The sequence below is a fragment of the Procambarus clarkii genome, chromosome 41, assembly GCF_040958095.1.
Source record: "Procambarus clarkii isolate CNS0578487 chromosome 41, FALCON_Pclarkii_2.0, whole genome shotgun sequence".
NCBI lineage: Eukaryota > Metazoa > Arthropoda > Malacostraca > Decapoda > Cambaridae > Procambarus > Procambarus clarkii.
In genome coordinates this window covers 9,395,917-9,412,840 of record NC_091190.1, presented here as the reverse complement: position 1 = coordinate 9,412,840, position 16,924 = coordinate 9,395,917, and the positions used below count along the sequence as shown (strand labels likewise).

Here is a 16,924-nt window from a genome sequence, read left to right as displayed (position 1 = left end):
ATTTGATCTATTTTACTACGTATGAAATATGACGAAAACTGGGCTAAACTTGGGCTGTTAGTAGTGAAACTACACTTATAGATGCAAAGAGCTGGGCCCAAGAGCTTATATCTGATGAACTTTTAGTAAATATCTGCTTAATTACATCCATATAAACTCTTAAGAACTCAGGGAGGATTAAAACTCTAACGAATTTTGGTCTCAAAGTGGACGCTGATGAAAATTGGTCTGAAAATGGACTCTGATTAATTTTTGGTCTTTACTGGTCTCTGACTAAATTCAATCTTTTACTGGACTCGGGCAATATTTGAGTCTAAAATATTCTCTGTCTCATTTTGGTTTTATATGGACTCTGAATAATTTAGGTCTTTTACTGGACTCTGACAATATTTGGGTCTAAAATAATCTCTGTCTCATTTCTGTCTTATATGGTCTCTGACTATTTTTTGGTCTGAAAATGATCTTTTTGCAAATTTTCATAAATTTTGGTCTTCAAATGGTCTCTGGATAATTTTCGGTCTTTTTACAGGTGAAATAGCTGTGAATGGGTATAAAACTAACCCGTACTGCTAAGATGTCTATTTTCCTTAACAAAACTTCTATGGCAATATTCACTGAAGTGGTCTTTTGAATAATTTCAGTCTTTAACTCGTAAATAAATTTCTATGATCATATAAAATTTGAAATATTTTCATAAAACTGAACGAAAATTTTGAATCTCTCTCACAAGAACTCTTTAACTCCAAATGAGTGAGTTTCCCCCCTCCAAAAAAAAAAGACCATAGAGTTTATTCTCAGTAGGAAGGAAGTGGACTTTGCCCTGACTTTTCTATAAGAATGGTCTACGACTTCTATGAAATTATTCTCTCCCATAAGAACTCTTAACAAACGATTATGAACACTATCCGAAAATGGTCTTTGAAAATTTTTGGTATTTAACTCTGAAAAATTTACCTAGAACCCCCGACGCCTCACGCGGGATTTTTAAAATTAACTGGACAACCGTCGCATCACACTGGATTGTTTCCTAAAAAAAATTTAGCACTTTAAGGCGTTATCCCAACTACTCGCATACGAAGACCAGACATGCATTTATTTCACTATACCACTCGCCACCACTATACTACTAGCTACCACTATAGTCATCACTATACCACTCGCCACCATTATACCACTAGCTACCACTATAGTCATCACTATACCACTAGCCACCACTATACACTAGCTACCACTATAGTCATCACTATACCACTCGCCACCACTATACCACTAGCTACCACTATAGTCATCACTATACCACTAGCTACCACTATAGTCATCACTATACCACTAGCCACCACTATACCACTAGCTACCACAATAGTCATCACTATACCACTCGCCACCACTATACCACTAGTTACCACTATAGTCATCACTATACCACTAGCCACCACTATACACTAGCTACCACTATAGTCATCACTATACCACGAGCCACCACTATACACTAGCTACCACTATAGTCATCACTATACCACTAGCCACCACTATACCACTAGCTACCACTATAGGCATCACTATACCACTGGCCATCACCACACCACTAGCCACCACCATACACTAGCTACCACTATAATCATCACTATACCACTAGCCACCACTATACACTAGTTACCACTATAGTCATCACTATACCACTAGCCACCTCTATACCACTAGCTACCACTATAGTCATCACTATACCACTCGCCACCACTATACCACTAGCTACCACTATAGTCATCACTATACCACTAGCCACCACTATACACTAGCTACCACTATAGTCATCACTATACCACTAGCCACCACTATACACTAGCTACCACTATAGTCATCACTATACCACTAGCCACCACTAAACCACTAGCTACCACTATAGTCATCACTATACCACTCGCCACCATTATACCACTAGCTACCACTATAGTCATCACTATACCACTAGCCACCACTATACACTAGCTACCACTATAGTCATCACTATACCACTAGCCACCACTATACACTAGCTACCACTATAGTCATCACTATACCACTAGCCACCACTATACACTAGCTACCACTATAGTCATCACTATACCACTCGCCACTACTATACCACTAGCTACCACTATAGTCATCACTATACCACTAGCTACCACTATAGTCATCACTATACCACTAGCTACCACTATAGTCATCACTATACCACTAGCTACCACTATAGTCATCACTATACCACTAGCCACCACTACACCACTAGCTACCACTATAGTCATCACTATACCACTCGCCACCACTATACCACTAGCTACCACTATAGTCATCACTATATCACTAGTTACCACTATAGTCATCACTATACCACTAGCCACCACTACACCACTAGCTACCACTATAGTCATCACTAAACCACTCGCCACCACTATACCACTAGTTACCACTATAGTCATCACTATACCACTAGCTACCACTATAGTCATCACTATACCACTAGCTACCACTATAGTCATCACTATACCACTAGCTACCACTATAGTCATCACTATACCACTAGCCACCACTACACCACTAGTTACCACTATAGTCATCACTATACCACTAGCCACCTCTATACCACTAGCTACCACTATAGTCATCACTATACCACTAGCTACCACTATAGTCATCACTATACCACTAGCCACCACTACACCACTAGTTACCACTATAGTCATCACTATACCACTAGCCACCTCTATACCACTAGCTACCACTATAGTCATCACTATACCACTAGCTACCACTATAGTCATCACTATACCACTAGCTACCACTATAGTCATCACTATACCACTAGCCACCACTATACCACTAGCTACCACTATAGTCATCACTATACCACTCGCCACCACTATACCACTAGCTACCACTATAGTCATCACTATACCACTAGCCACCACTATACCACTAGCTACCACTATAGGCATCACTATACCACTGGCCATCACCATACCACTAGCCACCACTATACACTAGCTACCACTATAGTCATCACTATACCACTAGCCACCACTATACACTAGTTACCACTATAGTCATCACTATACCACTAGCCACCTCTATACCACTAGCTACCACTATAGTCATCACTATACCACTCGCCACCACTATACCACTAGTTACCACTATAGTCATCACTATACCACTAGCCACCACTATACCACTAGCTACCAGTATAGTCATCACTATAACACTGGCCATCACCATACCACTAGCCACCACTATACACTAGCTACCACTATAGTCATCACTATACCACTAGCCACTACTATACCACTAGCTACCACTATAGTCATCACTATACCACTAGCCACCACTATACACTAGCTACCACTATAGTCATCACTATACCACTAGCCACCACTATTCCACTAGCTACCACTATAGTCATCACTATACCACTAGCCACCACTATTCCACTAGCTACCACTATAGTCACCACTATACCACTAGCCACCACTATACCACTAGCTACCACTATAGTCATCACAATACCACTAGCCACCACTATTCCTCTAGCCACCACTATTCCACTAGCCACCACTATACCACTAGCCACCACTATACCACTAGTCACAACTATTCTACTAGCCACCACTATTCCACTAGCCACCACTATTCTACTAGCCACCACTATTCTACTAGCCATCACTATATCACTAGCCAACACAATACCACTAGCCACCACTATTCCACTAGCCACCACTATTCCACTAGCCACCACTATACCACAAGCCACCACTATTCTACTAGCCACAACTATTCCACTAGCCACTCTATACCACTTGCCACCACTATACCACTAGCCACCACTATACCACTAGCCACCACTATTCTACTAGCCACCACTATTCTACTAGCCACCACTATACCACTAGCCACCACTATTCCACTAGCCACCACTATATCACTAACCACCTCTGTACCACTAGCCACCACTATACCACTAGCCACCACTATACCTCTAGCCACCACTATACCACTAGCCACCACTATACCACTAGCCACCACTATTCCACTAGCCACCACTATATCACTAACCACCTCTGTACCACTAGCCACCACTATACCACTAGCCACTACTATACCACTAGCCACCACTATACCACTAGCCACCACTATACCACTAGCCACCACTATACCACTAGCCACCATTATTCCACTAGCCACCACTATACCACTAGCCACCACTATACCACTAGCCACCATTATTCCACTAGCCACCACTATACCACAAACCATCACTATACCACTAGCCACCACCATACCACATGCGACCACTATACCCCTAGCTACCACTATACCCCTAGCTACCACTATACCCCTAGCCACAAGTATATCACTATAGTCATCATTATACTACTAGCCACAAGTATACCACTATAGTCATCATTATACCACTAGCCACAAGTATATCACTATAGCCACCACTATACCACTAGCCACCTCTATACCACTAGCCACAAGTATACCACTATAGTCATCACTATACCACTAGACACAAGTATACCACTATAGTCATCACTATACCACTAGCCACAAGTATACAACTATAGTCATCACTATACCACTAGCCACAAGTATATCACTATAGCCACCACTATACCACTAGCCACATCTATACCACTAGCCACAAGTATACCACTATAGTCATCACTGTACCACTAGCCACAAGTATACCACTATAGTCATCACTATACCACTAGCTACAAGTATATCACTATAGCCACCACTATACTACTAGCCACCACTATTCTACTGGCCACCACTATACCACTAGCCACCACTATACCACTAGCCACCACTATTCCACAAGCCACCACTATATCACTAACCACCTCTGTACCACTAGCCACCACTATACCACTAGCCACCACTATACCACTAGCCACCACTATACCACTAGCCACCACTATACCACTAGCCACCACTATTCCACTAGCCACCACTATATCACTAACCACCTCTGTACCACTAGCCACCACTATACCACTAGCCACCACTATACCACTAGCCACCACTATACCACTAGCCACCACTATACCACTAGCCACCATTATTCCACTAGCCACCACTATGCCACTAGCCACCTCTATACCACTAGCCACCACTATTCTATACCACTAGCCACCATTATTCCACTAGCCAGCACTATACCACTAGCCACCTCTATAACACTAGCCACAAGTATACCACTATAGTCATCACTATACCACTAGCCACAAGTATACCACTATAGTCATCACTATACCACTAGCCACAAGTATACCACTATAGTCATCACTATACCACTAGCCACAAGTATACCACTATAGTCATCACTATACCACTAGCCACAAGTATACCACTATAACCACCACTATACCACTAGCCACAAGTATACCACTATAGTCATCACTATACCACTAGCCACAAGTATACCACTATAGTCATCACTATACCACTAGCCACAAGTATACCACTATAGTCATCACTATACCACTAGCCACAAGTATACCACTATAGTCATCACTATACCACTATAACCACCACTATACCACTAGCCACTAGTATACCACTATAGCCACCACTATACCACTATAACCACCACTATACCACTAGCCACCACAACAAGACAGGACTACTGACCTGCCAGGCGGCCAGATGGGCCTTGCGGTACTTTATGATGAACTCTGTGATGGGGTAGTAACTGTCGGTGACCCAGGTGAGGGTGTACTTGGTGCCCTCGGACCCCGCGGGGCTGCTGGTGACCTGCGGCGCCGCTGGCATCCCTGGGGGGAACACGGTGGAGAGCGGACGTAAGCACAGGGAGGGTGAGGTGGCTGGTGTAGCACTGTGACAAGAGATCAGGGAGCCCTCGGGGGAGTTAGAGATCCGGTTGGCTTGGTGGTGAGAGAGGCGGCTCTTCAGGTGATGGGGGACACTGAGATGTTTACAAGCCTCTGAGAAGTAGGGAAATGAGACTAGTCATAAGGAGTTCAGGTGTGGATGGTGGAGTATAAGCTGCCTCTGTGAGTCCCAGTGAGCAACATACATGGAGCGTGGTAAGGTCTAGCGAATGACAGCTTGTCTGGGATCCCAATGGGAAATGTTGGCTGCCCTGATGGCGAGGAGGCCAATTGGATGACGTTTGAGAAAAAGGAATGTGGCTTAGAAGAGAGAACACTTGGGGAGACGTTCCTTAGGTTGTGTAAGAAGATGATAGAGAGAGATCGCTGATGAAACTGCTGAGATGAAGATAGGTGACAACTGTGTCTAGGGGAATAAGGAAAAGTGAAAACTGAGCTCTGGTGGATAAAGGAAGGTGAGAACTGAGACCTGATAGATGAGGGAAGGTGGAAACTGAACCCAGGTAGATGAGGAAAATTGGGAACTGAACCCGGAAAAAGGAGGGAAAGTGACCACTGAGCTCTCCTTGAATGTGAGTGGGTTCCCCAGTGTTAAGAAGTGTAATCTCAGGTACTTCTCGTAGAGCTGCAGCTAAATGGCGCCCATCTGTATTGGCTGGCCCAGTCGCACCTAACTCTTGATAATGAGCATTAAAATCCCCAGCAATAACTACATTTGCCTGTGTGGCCAAGGCAAGCACTGCCTCTGCTTCTAGTTTACGTCTAGACGGCTTGTAGACGTTGTATATGAGGAGCTCAATATTAGCCATATTCACTGTTACTGCTAATACCTCTACTCCATCCCCACATGAAACTGGGTCTATGTATCTTGCTGGGTATGGTGTTCCTGACTAGGGTCATTAACCCTCTTTGTCTCCCCTGCTCATACGGTATAATATAGTGCTGATATGCAGCTAATCTGGAGAACTTCGTGGCTGGGAAAAGAGTTTCTTCCAAAATGATTATATCTGCTTCTATTGTGACTGCAGCTTCCTGGAGAGTGTTGCTTGTGTAAGCCAGGCATGTTCCACTGCAGTACTCGTAATGACCAGACGACGGTTTCCATAAGAGTTGCCTCTTCTAGTAGAGCTGCTCTTAAGTATCGACCTCTATATTCCCCACTTCGCAAGTGGTATCGCTGCAAATCTGACTGCACTCATTACTTATTCTCATCTCTTGCATTGTTGGAACCTGTGCATCCCTGTTGTCCATCACCACTGTTGGTGTTCCTGCACGGCGGACTGTGTCGAGTGTTCATCCCTGTCTCTTGTGTTGACACATCCCGTTGATCTTGAGGGACCAGGGCTTCAGGCAGCTCCCTGTCTCTTGTGTTGACACATCCCGTTGATCTTGAGGGACCAGTGCTTCAGGCAGCTCCCTGTCTCTTGTGTTGACACATCCCGTTGATCTTGAGGGACCAGTGCTTCAGGCAGCTCCCTGTCTCTTGTGTTGACACATCCCGTTGATCTTGAGGGACCAGTGCTTCAGGCAGCTCCCTGTCTCTTGTGTTGACACATCCCGTTGATCTTGAGGGACCAGTGCTTCAGGCAGCTCCCTGTCTCTTGTGTTGACACATCCCGTTGATCTTGAGGACCAGTGCTTCAGGCAGCTCCCTGTCTCTTGTGTTGACACATCCCGTTGATCTTGAGGGACCAGTGCTTCAGGCAGCTCCCTGTCTCTTGTGTTGACACATCCCGTTGATCTTGAGGGACCTGTGCTTCAGGCAGCTCCCTGTCTCTTGTGTTGACACATCCCGTTGATCTTGAGGGACCTGTGCTTCAGGCAGCTCCCTGTCTCTTGTGTTGACACATCCCGTTGATCTTGAGAGACCTGTGCTTCAGGCAGCTCCCTGTCTCTTGTGCTGACACATCCCGTTGATCTTGAGAGACCTGTGCTTCAGGCAGCTCCCTGTCTCTTGTGCTGACACATCCCGTTGATCTTGAGAGACCTGTGCTTCAGGCAGCTCCCTGTCTCTTGTGCTGACACATCCCGTTGATCTTGAGAGACCTGTGCTTCAGGCAGCTCCCTGTCTCTTGTGTTGACACATCCCGTTGGTCTTGAGGGACCTGTGCTTCAGGCAGCTCCCTGTCTCTTGTGCTGACACATCCCGTTGATCTTGAGAGACCTGTGCTTCAGGCAGCTCCCTGTCTCTTGTGTTGACACATCCCGTTGATCTTGAGGGACCAGTGCTTCAGGCAGCTCCCTGTCTCTTGTGTTGACACATCCCGTTGATCTTGAGGGACCAGTGCTTCAGGCAGCTCCCTGTCTCTTGTGTTGACACATCCCGTTGATCTTGAGGGACCTGTGCTTCAGGCAGCTCCCTGTCTCTTGTGTTGACACATCCCGTTGATCTTGAGGGACCTGTGCTTCAGGCAGCTCCCTGTCTCTTGTGTTGACACATCCCGTTGATCTTGAGGGACCAGGGCTTCAGGCAGCTCCCTGTCTCTTGTGTTGACACATCCCGTTGATCTTGAGGGACCTGTGCTTCAGGCAGCTCCCTGTCTCTTGTGTTGACACATCCCGTTGATCTTGAGGGACCAGTGCTTCAGGCAGCTCCCTGTCTCTTGTGTTGACACATCCCGTTGATCTTGAGGGACCTGTGCTTCAGGCAGCTCCCTGTCTCTTGTGTTGACACATCCCGTTGATCTTGAGGGACCTGTGCTTCAGGCAGCTCCCTGTCTCTTGTGTTGACACATCCCGTTGATCTTGAGGGACCAGTGCTTCAGGCAGCTCCCTGTCTCTTGTGTTGACACATCCCGTTGATCTTGAGGGACCAGTGCTTCAGGCAGCTCCCTGTCTCTTGTGTTGACACATCCCGTTGATCTTGAGGGACCAGTGCTTCAGGCAGCTCCCTGTCTCTTGTGTTGACACATCCCGTTGATCTTGAGGGACCAGTGCTTCAGGCAGCTGCTTCTGTGCATGTTGATGGTCAGGGGACTTGACCACCTGGCTCTTGTTGGTAGTGTGTGTGTCAGTGTCGTGTTGTTTGTCCTCCTGTGCTCTCTCCTCTTCTGGTAGATGAGGAAAGGTGACATCTGAGGGGTGGTAGATGAGGAAAGGTGACATCTGAGGGGTGGTAGATGAGGAAAGGTGACTTCTGAGGGTTGGTAGATGATGAAACTTGACATCTGAGGTGTGGTAGATGATGAAAGTTGACATCTGAGGGTTGGTAGATGATGAAACGTGACATCTGAGGGGTGGTAGATGATGAAACTTGACATCTGAGGGGTGGTAGATGATGAAAGTTGACATCTGAGGGGTGGTAGATGATAAAAGGTGACATCTGAGTGCTTGCAGATGGGAGAAGGTTTGTAGATGAGAAAAGATGGCAGATGATCCCAAGTAGATGAGGAACGGTGACAACTCATAAATGATATGTTAAGAAAGGTGGTGACAACAGAGCCCTATAAGAGGAAGAAAGGTGACAACAGAGCCCTATAAGAGGAAGAAAGGTGACAACAGAGCCCTACAAGAGGAAGAAAGGTGACAACAGAGCCCTACAAGAGGAAGAAAGGTGACAACAGAGCCCTACAAGAGGAAGAAAGGTGACAACAGAGCCTTATAAGAGGAAGAAAGGTGACAACAGAGCCCAACAGGAGGAAGAAAGGTGACAACAGAGCCCTACAAGAGGAAGAAAGATGACAACAGAGCCCTACAAGAGGAAGAAAGGTGACAACAGAGCCCTACAAGAGGAAGAAAGGTGACAACAGAGCCCTACAGGAGGAAGAAAGGTGACAACAGAGCCCTGCAAGAGGAAGAAAGGTGACAACAGAGCCTTATAAGAGGAAGAAAGGTGACAACAGAGCCCAACAGGAGGAAGAAAGGTGACAACAGAGCCCTACAAGAGGAAGAAAGGTGACAACAGAGCCCTACAAGAGGAAGAAAGGTGACAACAGAGCCCTACAAGAGGAAGAAAGGTGACAACAGAGCCTTATAAGAGGAAGAAAGGTGACAACAGAGCCCAACAGGAGGAAGAAAGGTGACAACAGAGCCCTACAAGAGGAAGAAAGGTGACAACAGAGCCCTACAAGAGGAAGAAAGGTGACAACAGAGCCCTACAAGAGGAAGAAAGGTGACAACAGAGCCCTACAAGAGGAAGAAAGGTGACAACAGAGCCCTACAAGAGGAAGAAATGTGACAACAGAGCCCTACAAGAGGAAGAAAGGTGACAACAGAGCCTTATAAGAGGAAGAAAGGTGACAACAGAGCCCTACAGGAGGAAGAAAGGTGACAACAGAGCCCTGCAAGAGGAAGAAAGGTGACAACAGAGCCTTATAAGAGGAAGAAAGGTGACAACAGAGCCCTACAAGAGGAAGAAAGGTGACAACAGAGCCCTACAAGAGGAAGAAAGGTGACAACAGAGCCCTACAAGAGGAAGAAAGGTGACAACAGAGCCCTACAAGAGGAAGAAAGGTGACAACAGAGCCCTACAAGAGGAAGAAAGGTGACAACAGAGCCCTACAAGAGGAAGAAAAGTGACAACAGAGCCCTACAGGAGGAACAAAAGTGACAACAGAGCCCTACAAGAGGAAGAAAGGTGACAACAGAGCCCTACAACAGAAAGAAAGGTGACAACAGAGCCCTACAAGAGGAAGAAAGGTGACAACAGAGCCCTACAGGAGGAAGAAAGGTGACAACAGAGCCTGATAAGAGGAAGAAAGGTGACAACAGAGCCCTACAAGAGGAAGAAAGGTGACAGAGCCCTACAAGAGGAAGAAAGGTGACAACAGAGCCCTACAAGAGGAAGAAAGGTGACAACAGAGCCTTATAAGAGGAAGAAAGGTGACAACAGAGCCCTACAGGAGGAAGAAAGGTGACAACAGAGCCTTATAAGAGGAAGAAAGGTGACAACAGAGCCCTACAGGAGGAAGAAAGGTGACAACAGAGCCTTATAAGAGGAAGAAAGGTGACAACAGAGCCCTACAAGAGGAAGAAAGGTGACAACAGAGCCCTACAAGAGGAAGAAAGGTGACAACAGAGCCCTACAAGAGGAAGAAAGGTGACAACAGAGCCCTACAAGAGGAAGAAATGTGACAACAGAGCCCTACAAGAGGAAGAAAGGTGACAACAGAGCCTTATAAGAGGAAGAAAGGTGACAACAGAGCCCTACAGGAGGAAGAAAGGTGACAACAGAGCCCTACAAGAGGAAGAAAGGTGACAACAGAGCCCTACAAGAGGAAGAAAGGTGACAACAGAGCCCTACAAGAGGAAGAAAGGTGACAACAGAGCCCTACAGGAGGAAGAAAGGTGACAACAGAGCCCTGCAAGAGGAAGAAAGGTGACAACAGAGCCTTATAAGAGGAAGAAAGGTGACAACAGAGCCCTACAAGAGGAAGAAAGGTGACAACAGAGCCCTACAAGAGGAAGAAAGGTGACAACAGAGCCCTACAAGAGGAAGAAAGGTGACAACAGAGCCCTACAAGAGGAAGAAAGGTGACAACAGAGCCCTACAAGAGGAAGAAAGGTGACAACAGAGCCCTACAAGAGGAAGAAAGGTGACAACAGAGCCTTATAAGAGGAAGAAAGGTGACAACAGAGCCCTACAAGAGGAAGGTGACAACAGAGCCCTACAAGAGGAAGAAAGGTGACAACAGAGCCCTACAAGAGGAAGAAAGGTGACAACAGAGCCCTACAAGAGGAAGAAAGGTGACAACAGAGCCCTACAAGAGGAAGAAAGGTGACAACAGAGCCTTATAAGAGGAAGAAAGGTGACAACAGAGCCCTACAAGAGGAAGAAAGGTGACAACAGAGCCCTACAAGAGGAAGAAAGGTGACAACAGAGCCCTACAAGAGGAAGAAAGGTGACAACAGAGCCTTATAAGAGGAAGAAAGGTGACAACAGAGCCCTACAAGAGGAAGAAAGGTGACAACAGAGCCCTACAGGAGGAAGAAAGGTGACAACAGAGCCCTACAGGAGGAAGAAAGGTGACAACAGAGCCCTACAAGAGGAAGAAAGATGACAAATGAGCTCTGGTACATGAAGCTCTGATACATGAAGGGAAGGTGACAATTGAGCCCTGGTAGATGAGGAAAGTTAACAACTGAGTCATGGCTGATGAGTAAAGGTGACAAATGATCCCTACTAGATGAGGATCGGTGATAACTGAGCCCTGGTAGATGGGGAAAAGGGACAACTGAGCTCTGGTTGATGACAAAAGTGCAGTGGTACATGAGGAAAGGTTACCTTGCGATGATTTCGGGGCTCAATGTCCCCCGAGGCCTGGTCCCGAAACTGGCCTCCTCCATACACCTGGAAGTTGACAAAAGAACCCTAACAGATGAGGAAAGGTGACAGTTGAACTCTGGAAGAAGAGAACAGGTGACAACTGAGTCCTGTTAGATAAGGAATGGTGATATTTGAGCCAAGGTAGATGAGAAAAGGTGACAAATAAGCCCTGGCAGATGGGGAAATGTGGGAATTGAGCCCTGGAAAATGAGAAATGTGACAACTGATCCCTTTAGTTGAGAAAAGGTGACAAAAGAGCCCTGCTGGATGAGGAAAGGTGACAACTTAGTCCTATTAAATCTAAAAAGATGACAGCTGAGCCCTTGTAGATGGGGAAAGGTGGAAATTGAGCTCAGGGAGATAAGGAAAGGTGACAACTGATTCCTGGTAGAGACTCATCACATTCTTGTGATGAGTCTAAGAAAATAGTGAGGCCGTTGAGTGGGATCAAACCCACATTCCTGGACTACCCGGGCACGGCACTACCGGCTGGACCACCATGACAGGACCCTCAGGGTTCACTCGGTAGTGCGTGTGTCTGGGGAGTCCATGGACCCGGGTTCGATCCCATCAATCACCTCCAGATTTTCTCACTGGAAGAAGCGTCTCAGAAATCCCTGAGGGAAGGAGAATGACGTCAGAAGCTGTGAAGACGGTTTAAAACCAGAAGAAAATAACACTCTGGTTTACAAAAGAACAGAGCGAGAGATGGTTTAGAGACGTGAGAGGTGCCTTAGAGATCTCTGAGGGAGACTGAGGTGAAGATGTATCTTGCGAGGCCACGGATCACGATTCATCAAGCATTCATCCATTCACCGACGGAAACTGCACATCTTTCCTGGATCACAACCAGTTTACAGGCTCAGAAGCACTTGGAGGTTATCTTTAGTAATAATAACCTCGGGATGTAAAGATTCCATGTTTATGAAACCTTAATTAATACAGACTAAGATACAAAGGTTTAGATGTAAAGGTTTCGTTCGTGTAGACAACAGCACGTGATGAATCCTGGGTCTGGGTGAGGTATTAAGATGACGTCATAGGAGAGAGAAGATGAGGTTAGAGAGGCCTCTGGTGGTGGTTGAGAGAGGCCTCTGGTGGTGGTGGTGGAGAGAGACCTCTGGTGGTGGTGGTGGAGAGAGGCCTCTGGTGGTGGTGGAGAGAGGCCTCTGGTGGTGGTGGAGAGAGGCCTCTGGTGGTGGTGGAGAGAGGCCTCTGGTGGTGGTGGAGAGAGGCCTCTGGTGGTGGAGGTGGAGAGAGGCCTCTGGTGGTGGTGGGGGAGAGAGGCCTCTGGTGGTGGTGGTGGAGAGAGGCCTCTGGTGGTGGTGGTGGAGAGAGGCCTCTGGTGGTGGTGGGGGAGAGAGGCCTCTGGTGGTGGTGGTGGAGAGAGGGCTCTGGTGGTGGTGGTGGAGAGAGGCCTCTGGTGGTGGTGGTGGAGAGAGGGCTCTGGTGGTGGTGGTGGAGAGAGGCCTCTGGTGGTGGTGGGGGAGAGAGGCCTCTGGTGTTGGTGGTGGAGAGAGGGCTCTGGTGGTGGTGGTGGAGAGAGGCCTCTGGTGGTGGAGGTGGAGAGAGACCTCTGGTGGTGGTGGTGGAGAGAGACCTCTGGTGGTGGTGGTGGAGAGAGGCCTCTGGTGGTGGTGGAGAGAGGCCTCTGGTGGTGGAGGTGGAGAGAGGCCTCTGGTGGTGGTGGGGGAGAGAGGCCTCTGGTGGTGGTGGTGGAGAGAGGCCTCTGGTGGTGGTGGTGGAGAGAGGCCTCTGGTGGTGGTGGGGGAGAGAGGCCTCTGGTGGTGGTGGTGGAGAGAGGGCTCTGGTGGTGGTGGTGGAGAGAGGCCTCTGGTGGTGGTGGTGGAGAGAGGGCTCTGGTGGTGGTGGTGGAGAGAGGCCTCTGGTGGTGGTGGGGGAGAGAGGCCTCTGGTGTTGGTGGTGGAGATAGGCCTCTGGTGGTGGTGGGGGGGGAGAGAGGCCTCTGGTGGTGGTGGTGGAGAGAGGCCTCTGGTGGTGGTGGTGGAGAGAGGCCTCTGGTGGTGGTGGTGGAGAGAGGCCTCTGGTGGTGGTGGTGGAGAGAGGCCTCTGGTGGTGGTGGTGGAGATAGGCCTCTGGTGGTGGTGGTGGAGAGAGGGCTCTGGTGGTGGTGGTGGAGAGAGGCCTCTGGTGGTGGTGGTGGAGAGAGGCCTCTGGTGGTGGTGGTGGAGAGAGGCCTATGGTGGTGGTGGTGGAGATAGGCCTCTGGTGGTGGTGGGGGAGAGAGGCCTCTGGTGGTGGTGGTGGAGATAGGCCTCTGGTGGTGGTGGTGGTGGTGGAGATAGGCCTCTGGTGGTGGTGGTGGTGGTGGAGAGAGTCCTCTGGTGGTGGTGGTGGTGGAGAGAGGCCTCAGGAGCTTGGGTTTTGTGTGTCATGTATCCCCACACTGAGGTATTCCCTCCGTACAATACAATATATTAATTAACAAAACTATGAACAATAGCCTAAAATATCAAGGAACACCTGGACACATCACCATACACCTGGACACAACACCATACACCTGGACACATCACCATACACCTGGACACAACACCATACACCTGGACACAACACCATACACCTGGACACATCACCATACACCTGGACACAACACCATACACCTGGACACAACACCATACACCTGGACACAACACCATACACCTGGACACAACACCATACACCTGGACACATCACCATACACCTGGACACAACACCATACACCTGGACACATCACTATACACCTGGACACAACACCATACACCTGGACACATCACCATACACCTGGACACAACACCATACACCAGGACACATCACTATACACCTGGACACAACACCATACACCTGGACACATCACCATACACCTGGACACATCACTATACACCTGGACACATCACCATACACCTGGACACAACACCATACACCTGGACACATCACTATACACCTGGACACATCACCATACACCTGGACACAACACCATACACCTGGACACAACACCATACACCTGGACACAACACCATACACCTGGACACAACACCATACACCTGGACACATCACCATACACCTGGACACATCACTATACACCTGGAAACATCACCATACACCTGGACACATCACTATACACCTGGACACAACACTACACACCTGGACACAACACCATACACCTGGACACATCACCATACACCTGGACACAACACCATACACCTGGACACAACACCATACACCTGGACACAACACCATACACCTGGACACAACACCATACACCTGGACACATCACCATACACCTGGACACAACACCATACACCTGGACACATCACCATACACCCGGACACAACACCATACACCTGGACACAACACCATACACCTGGACACAACACCATACACCCGGACACAACACCATACACCTGGACACAACACTATACACCTGGACACAACACCATACACCCGGACACAACACCATACACCTGGACACAACACCATACACCCGGACACAACACCATACACCTGGACACAACACTATACACCTGGACACAACACACCTGTCATCTGGACACAACACACCTGTCATCTGGACACAACACACCTGTCATCTGGATGACACCTTCCTTCTGGCCATAATGGTTCCTGGCGATACACACGTATGTTCCAAAGTCTTTTTCAGAAACATTTTTGATGGTAAAAATATGGCGATGGGTGGCGTGGGGGAAGCTGAGATGGGCGGCGTGGGTGGCGTGGGTGGCGTGGGCGGCGTGGGCGGCGTGGGCGGCGTGGGCGGCGTGGGCGGGTCTCAGGTGGTGGGTGTACGAGTCGAATGAAGTGTTGTGTGGTTGAGGAATGTAGAGCTTGGTGTCCATCATGGCGTCCGGGAGGGGCTGGCCGTCCTTGGTGTAGGTGACGTCTGGGGCGGGTCGCCCCGTCACTATGCAGGCCAGCTCCACCGCGTCCCCCGCCCCGGTCCTCACTATCCTCTGTGGGCGGGGACGGTAGGTGGTGAGGCGCCCCCTGGGGGGTGTCCTAGTACACACACACACACACGCACACACACACACACACACACACTGCCAGGCTGGCCAACATACGAACGGCATTCAGAAACTTGTGTAAAGAATCATTCAGAACTTTGTATACCACATATGTCAGGCCAATCCTGGAGTATGCAGCCCCAGCATGGAGTCCATATCTAGTCAAGGATAAGACTAAACTGGAAAAGGTTCAAAGGTTTGCCACCAGACTAGTACCCGAGGTGAGAGGTATGAGCTACGAGGAGAGACTACGGGAATTAAACCTCACTTCGCTGGAAGACAGAAGAGTTAGGGGGGACATGATCACCACATTCAAGATTCTGAAGGGGATTGATAGGGTAGATAAAGACAGTCTATTTAACACAAGGGGAACACGCACAAGGGGACACAGGTGGAAACTGAGTGCCCAAATGAGCCACAGAGATATTAGAAAGAACTTTTTTAGTGTCAGAGTGGTTGACAAATGGAATGCATTAGGGGGTGATGTGGTGGAGGCTCACTCCATACACAGTTTCAAGTGTAGATATGACAGAGCCCGATAGGCTCAGGAATCTGTACACCTGTTGATTGACGGTTGAGAGGCGGGACCAAAGAGCCAGAGCTCAACCCCCGCAAACACAACTAGGTGAGTACAACTAGGTGAGTACACACACACACACACAGAACACAGAACTCAGAGATAAGTCTGTACAAGATATGATGAACTATGTCAGCCAAAAGTGTCAGGACCCGGAGAGTAAAGT

General features: G+C 48.2%; 1 protein-coding gene across 5 annotated transcripts in view; it reads right to left on the bottom strand.

The window, feature by feature from the left end:
* Positions 1–16,924, bottom strand: part of LOC123761011 (protein amalgam) — a 185,861-nt gene that overhangs the window by 22,257 nt on the left and 146,680 nt on the right. For all 5 annotated transcript variants that reach the window (XM_069339332.1, XM_069339333.1, XM_069339328.1 and 2 more), the window contains 2 exons: positions 15,743–16,127; positions 5,674–5,816 (listed from right to left, as the gene is read on the bottom strand). In XM_069339332.1, coding sequence (XP_069195433.1) covers positions 5,674–5,816; positions 15,743–16,127 — 528 coding nt within the window. The remainder of the gene's footprint in view (positions 1–5,673; positions 5,817–15,742; positions 16,128–16,924) is intronic.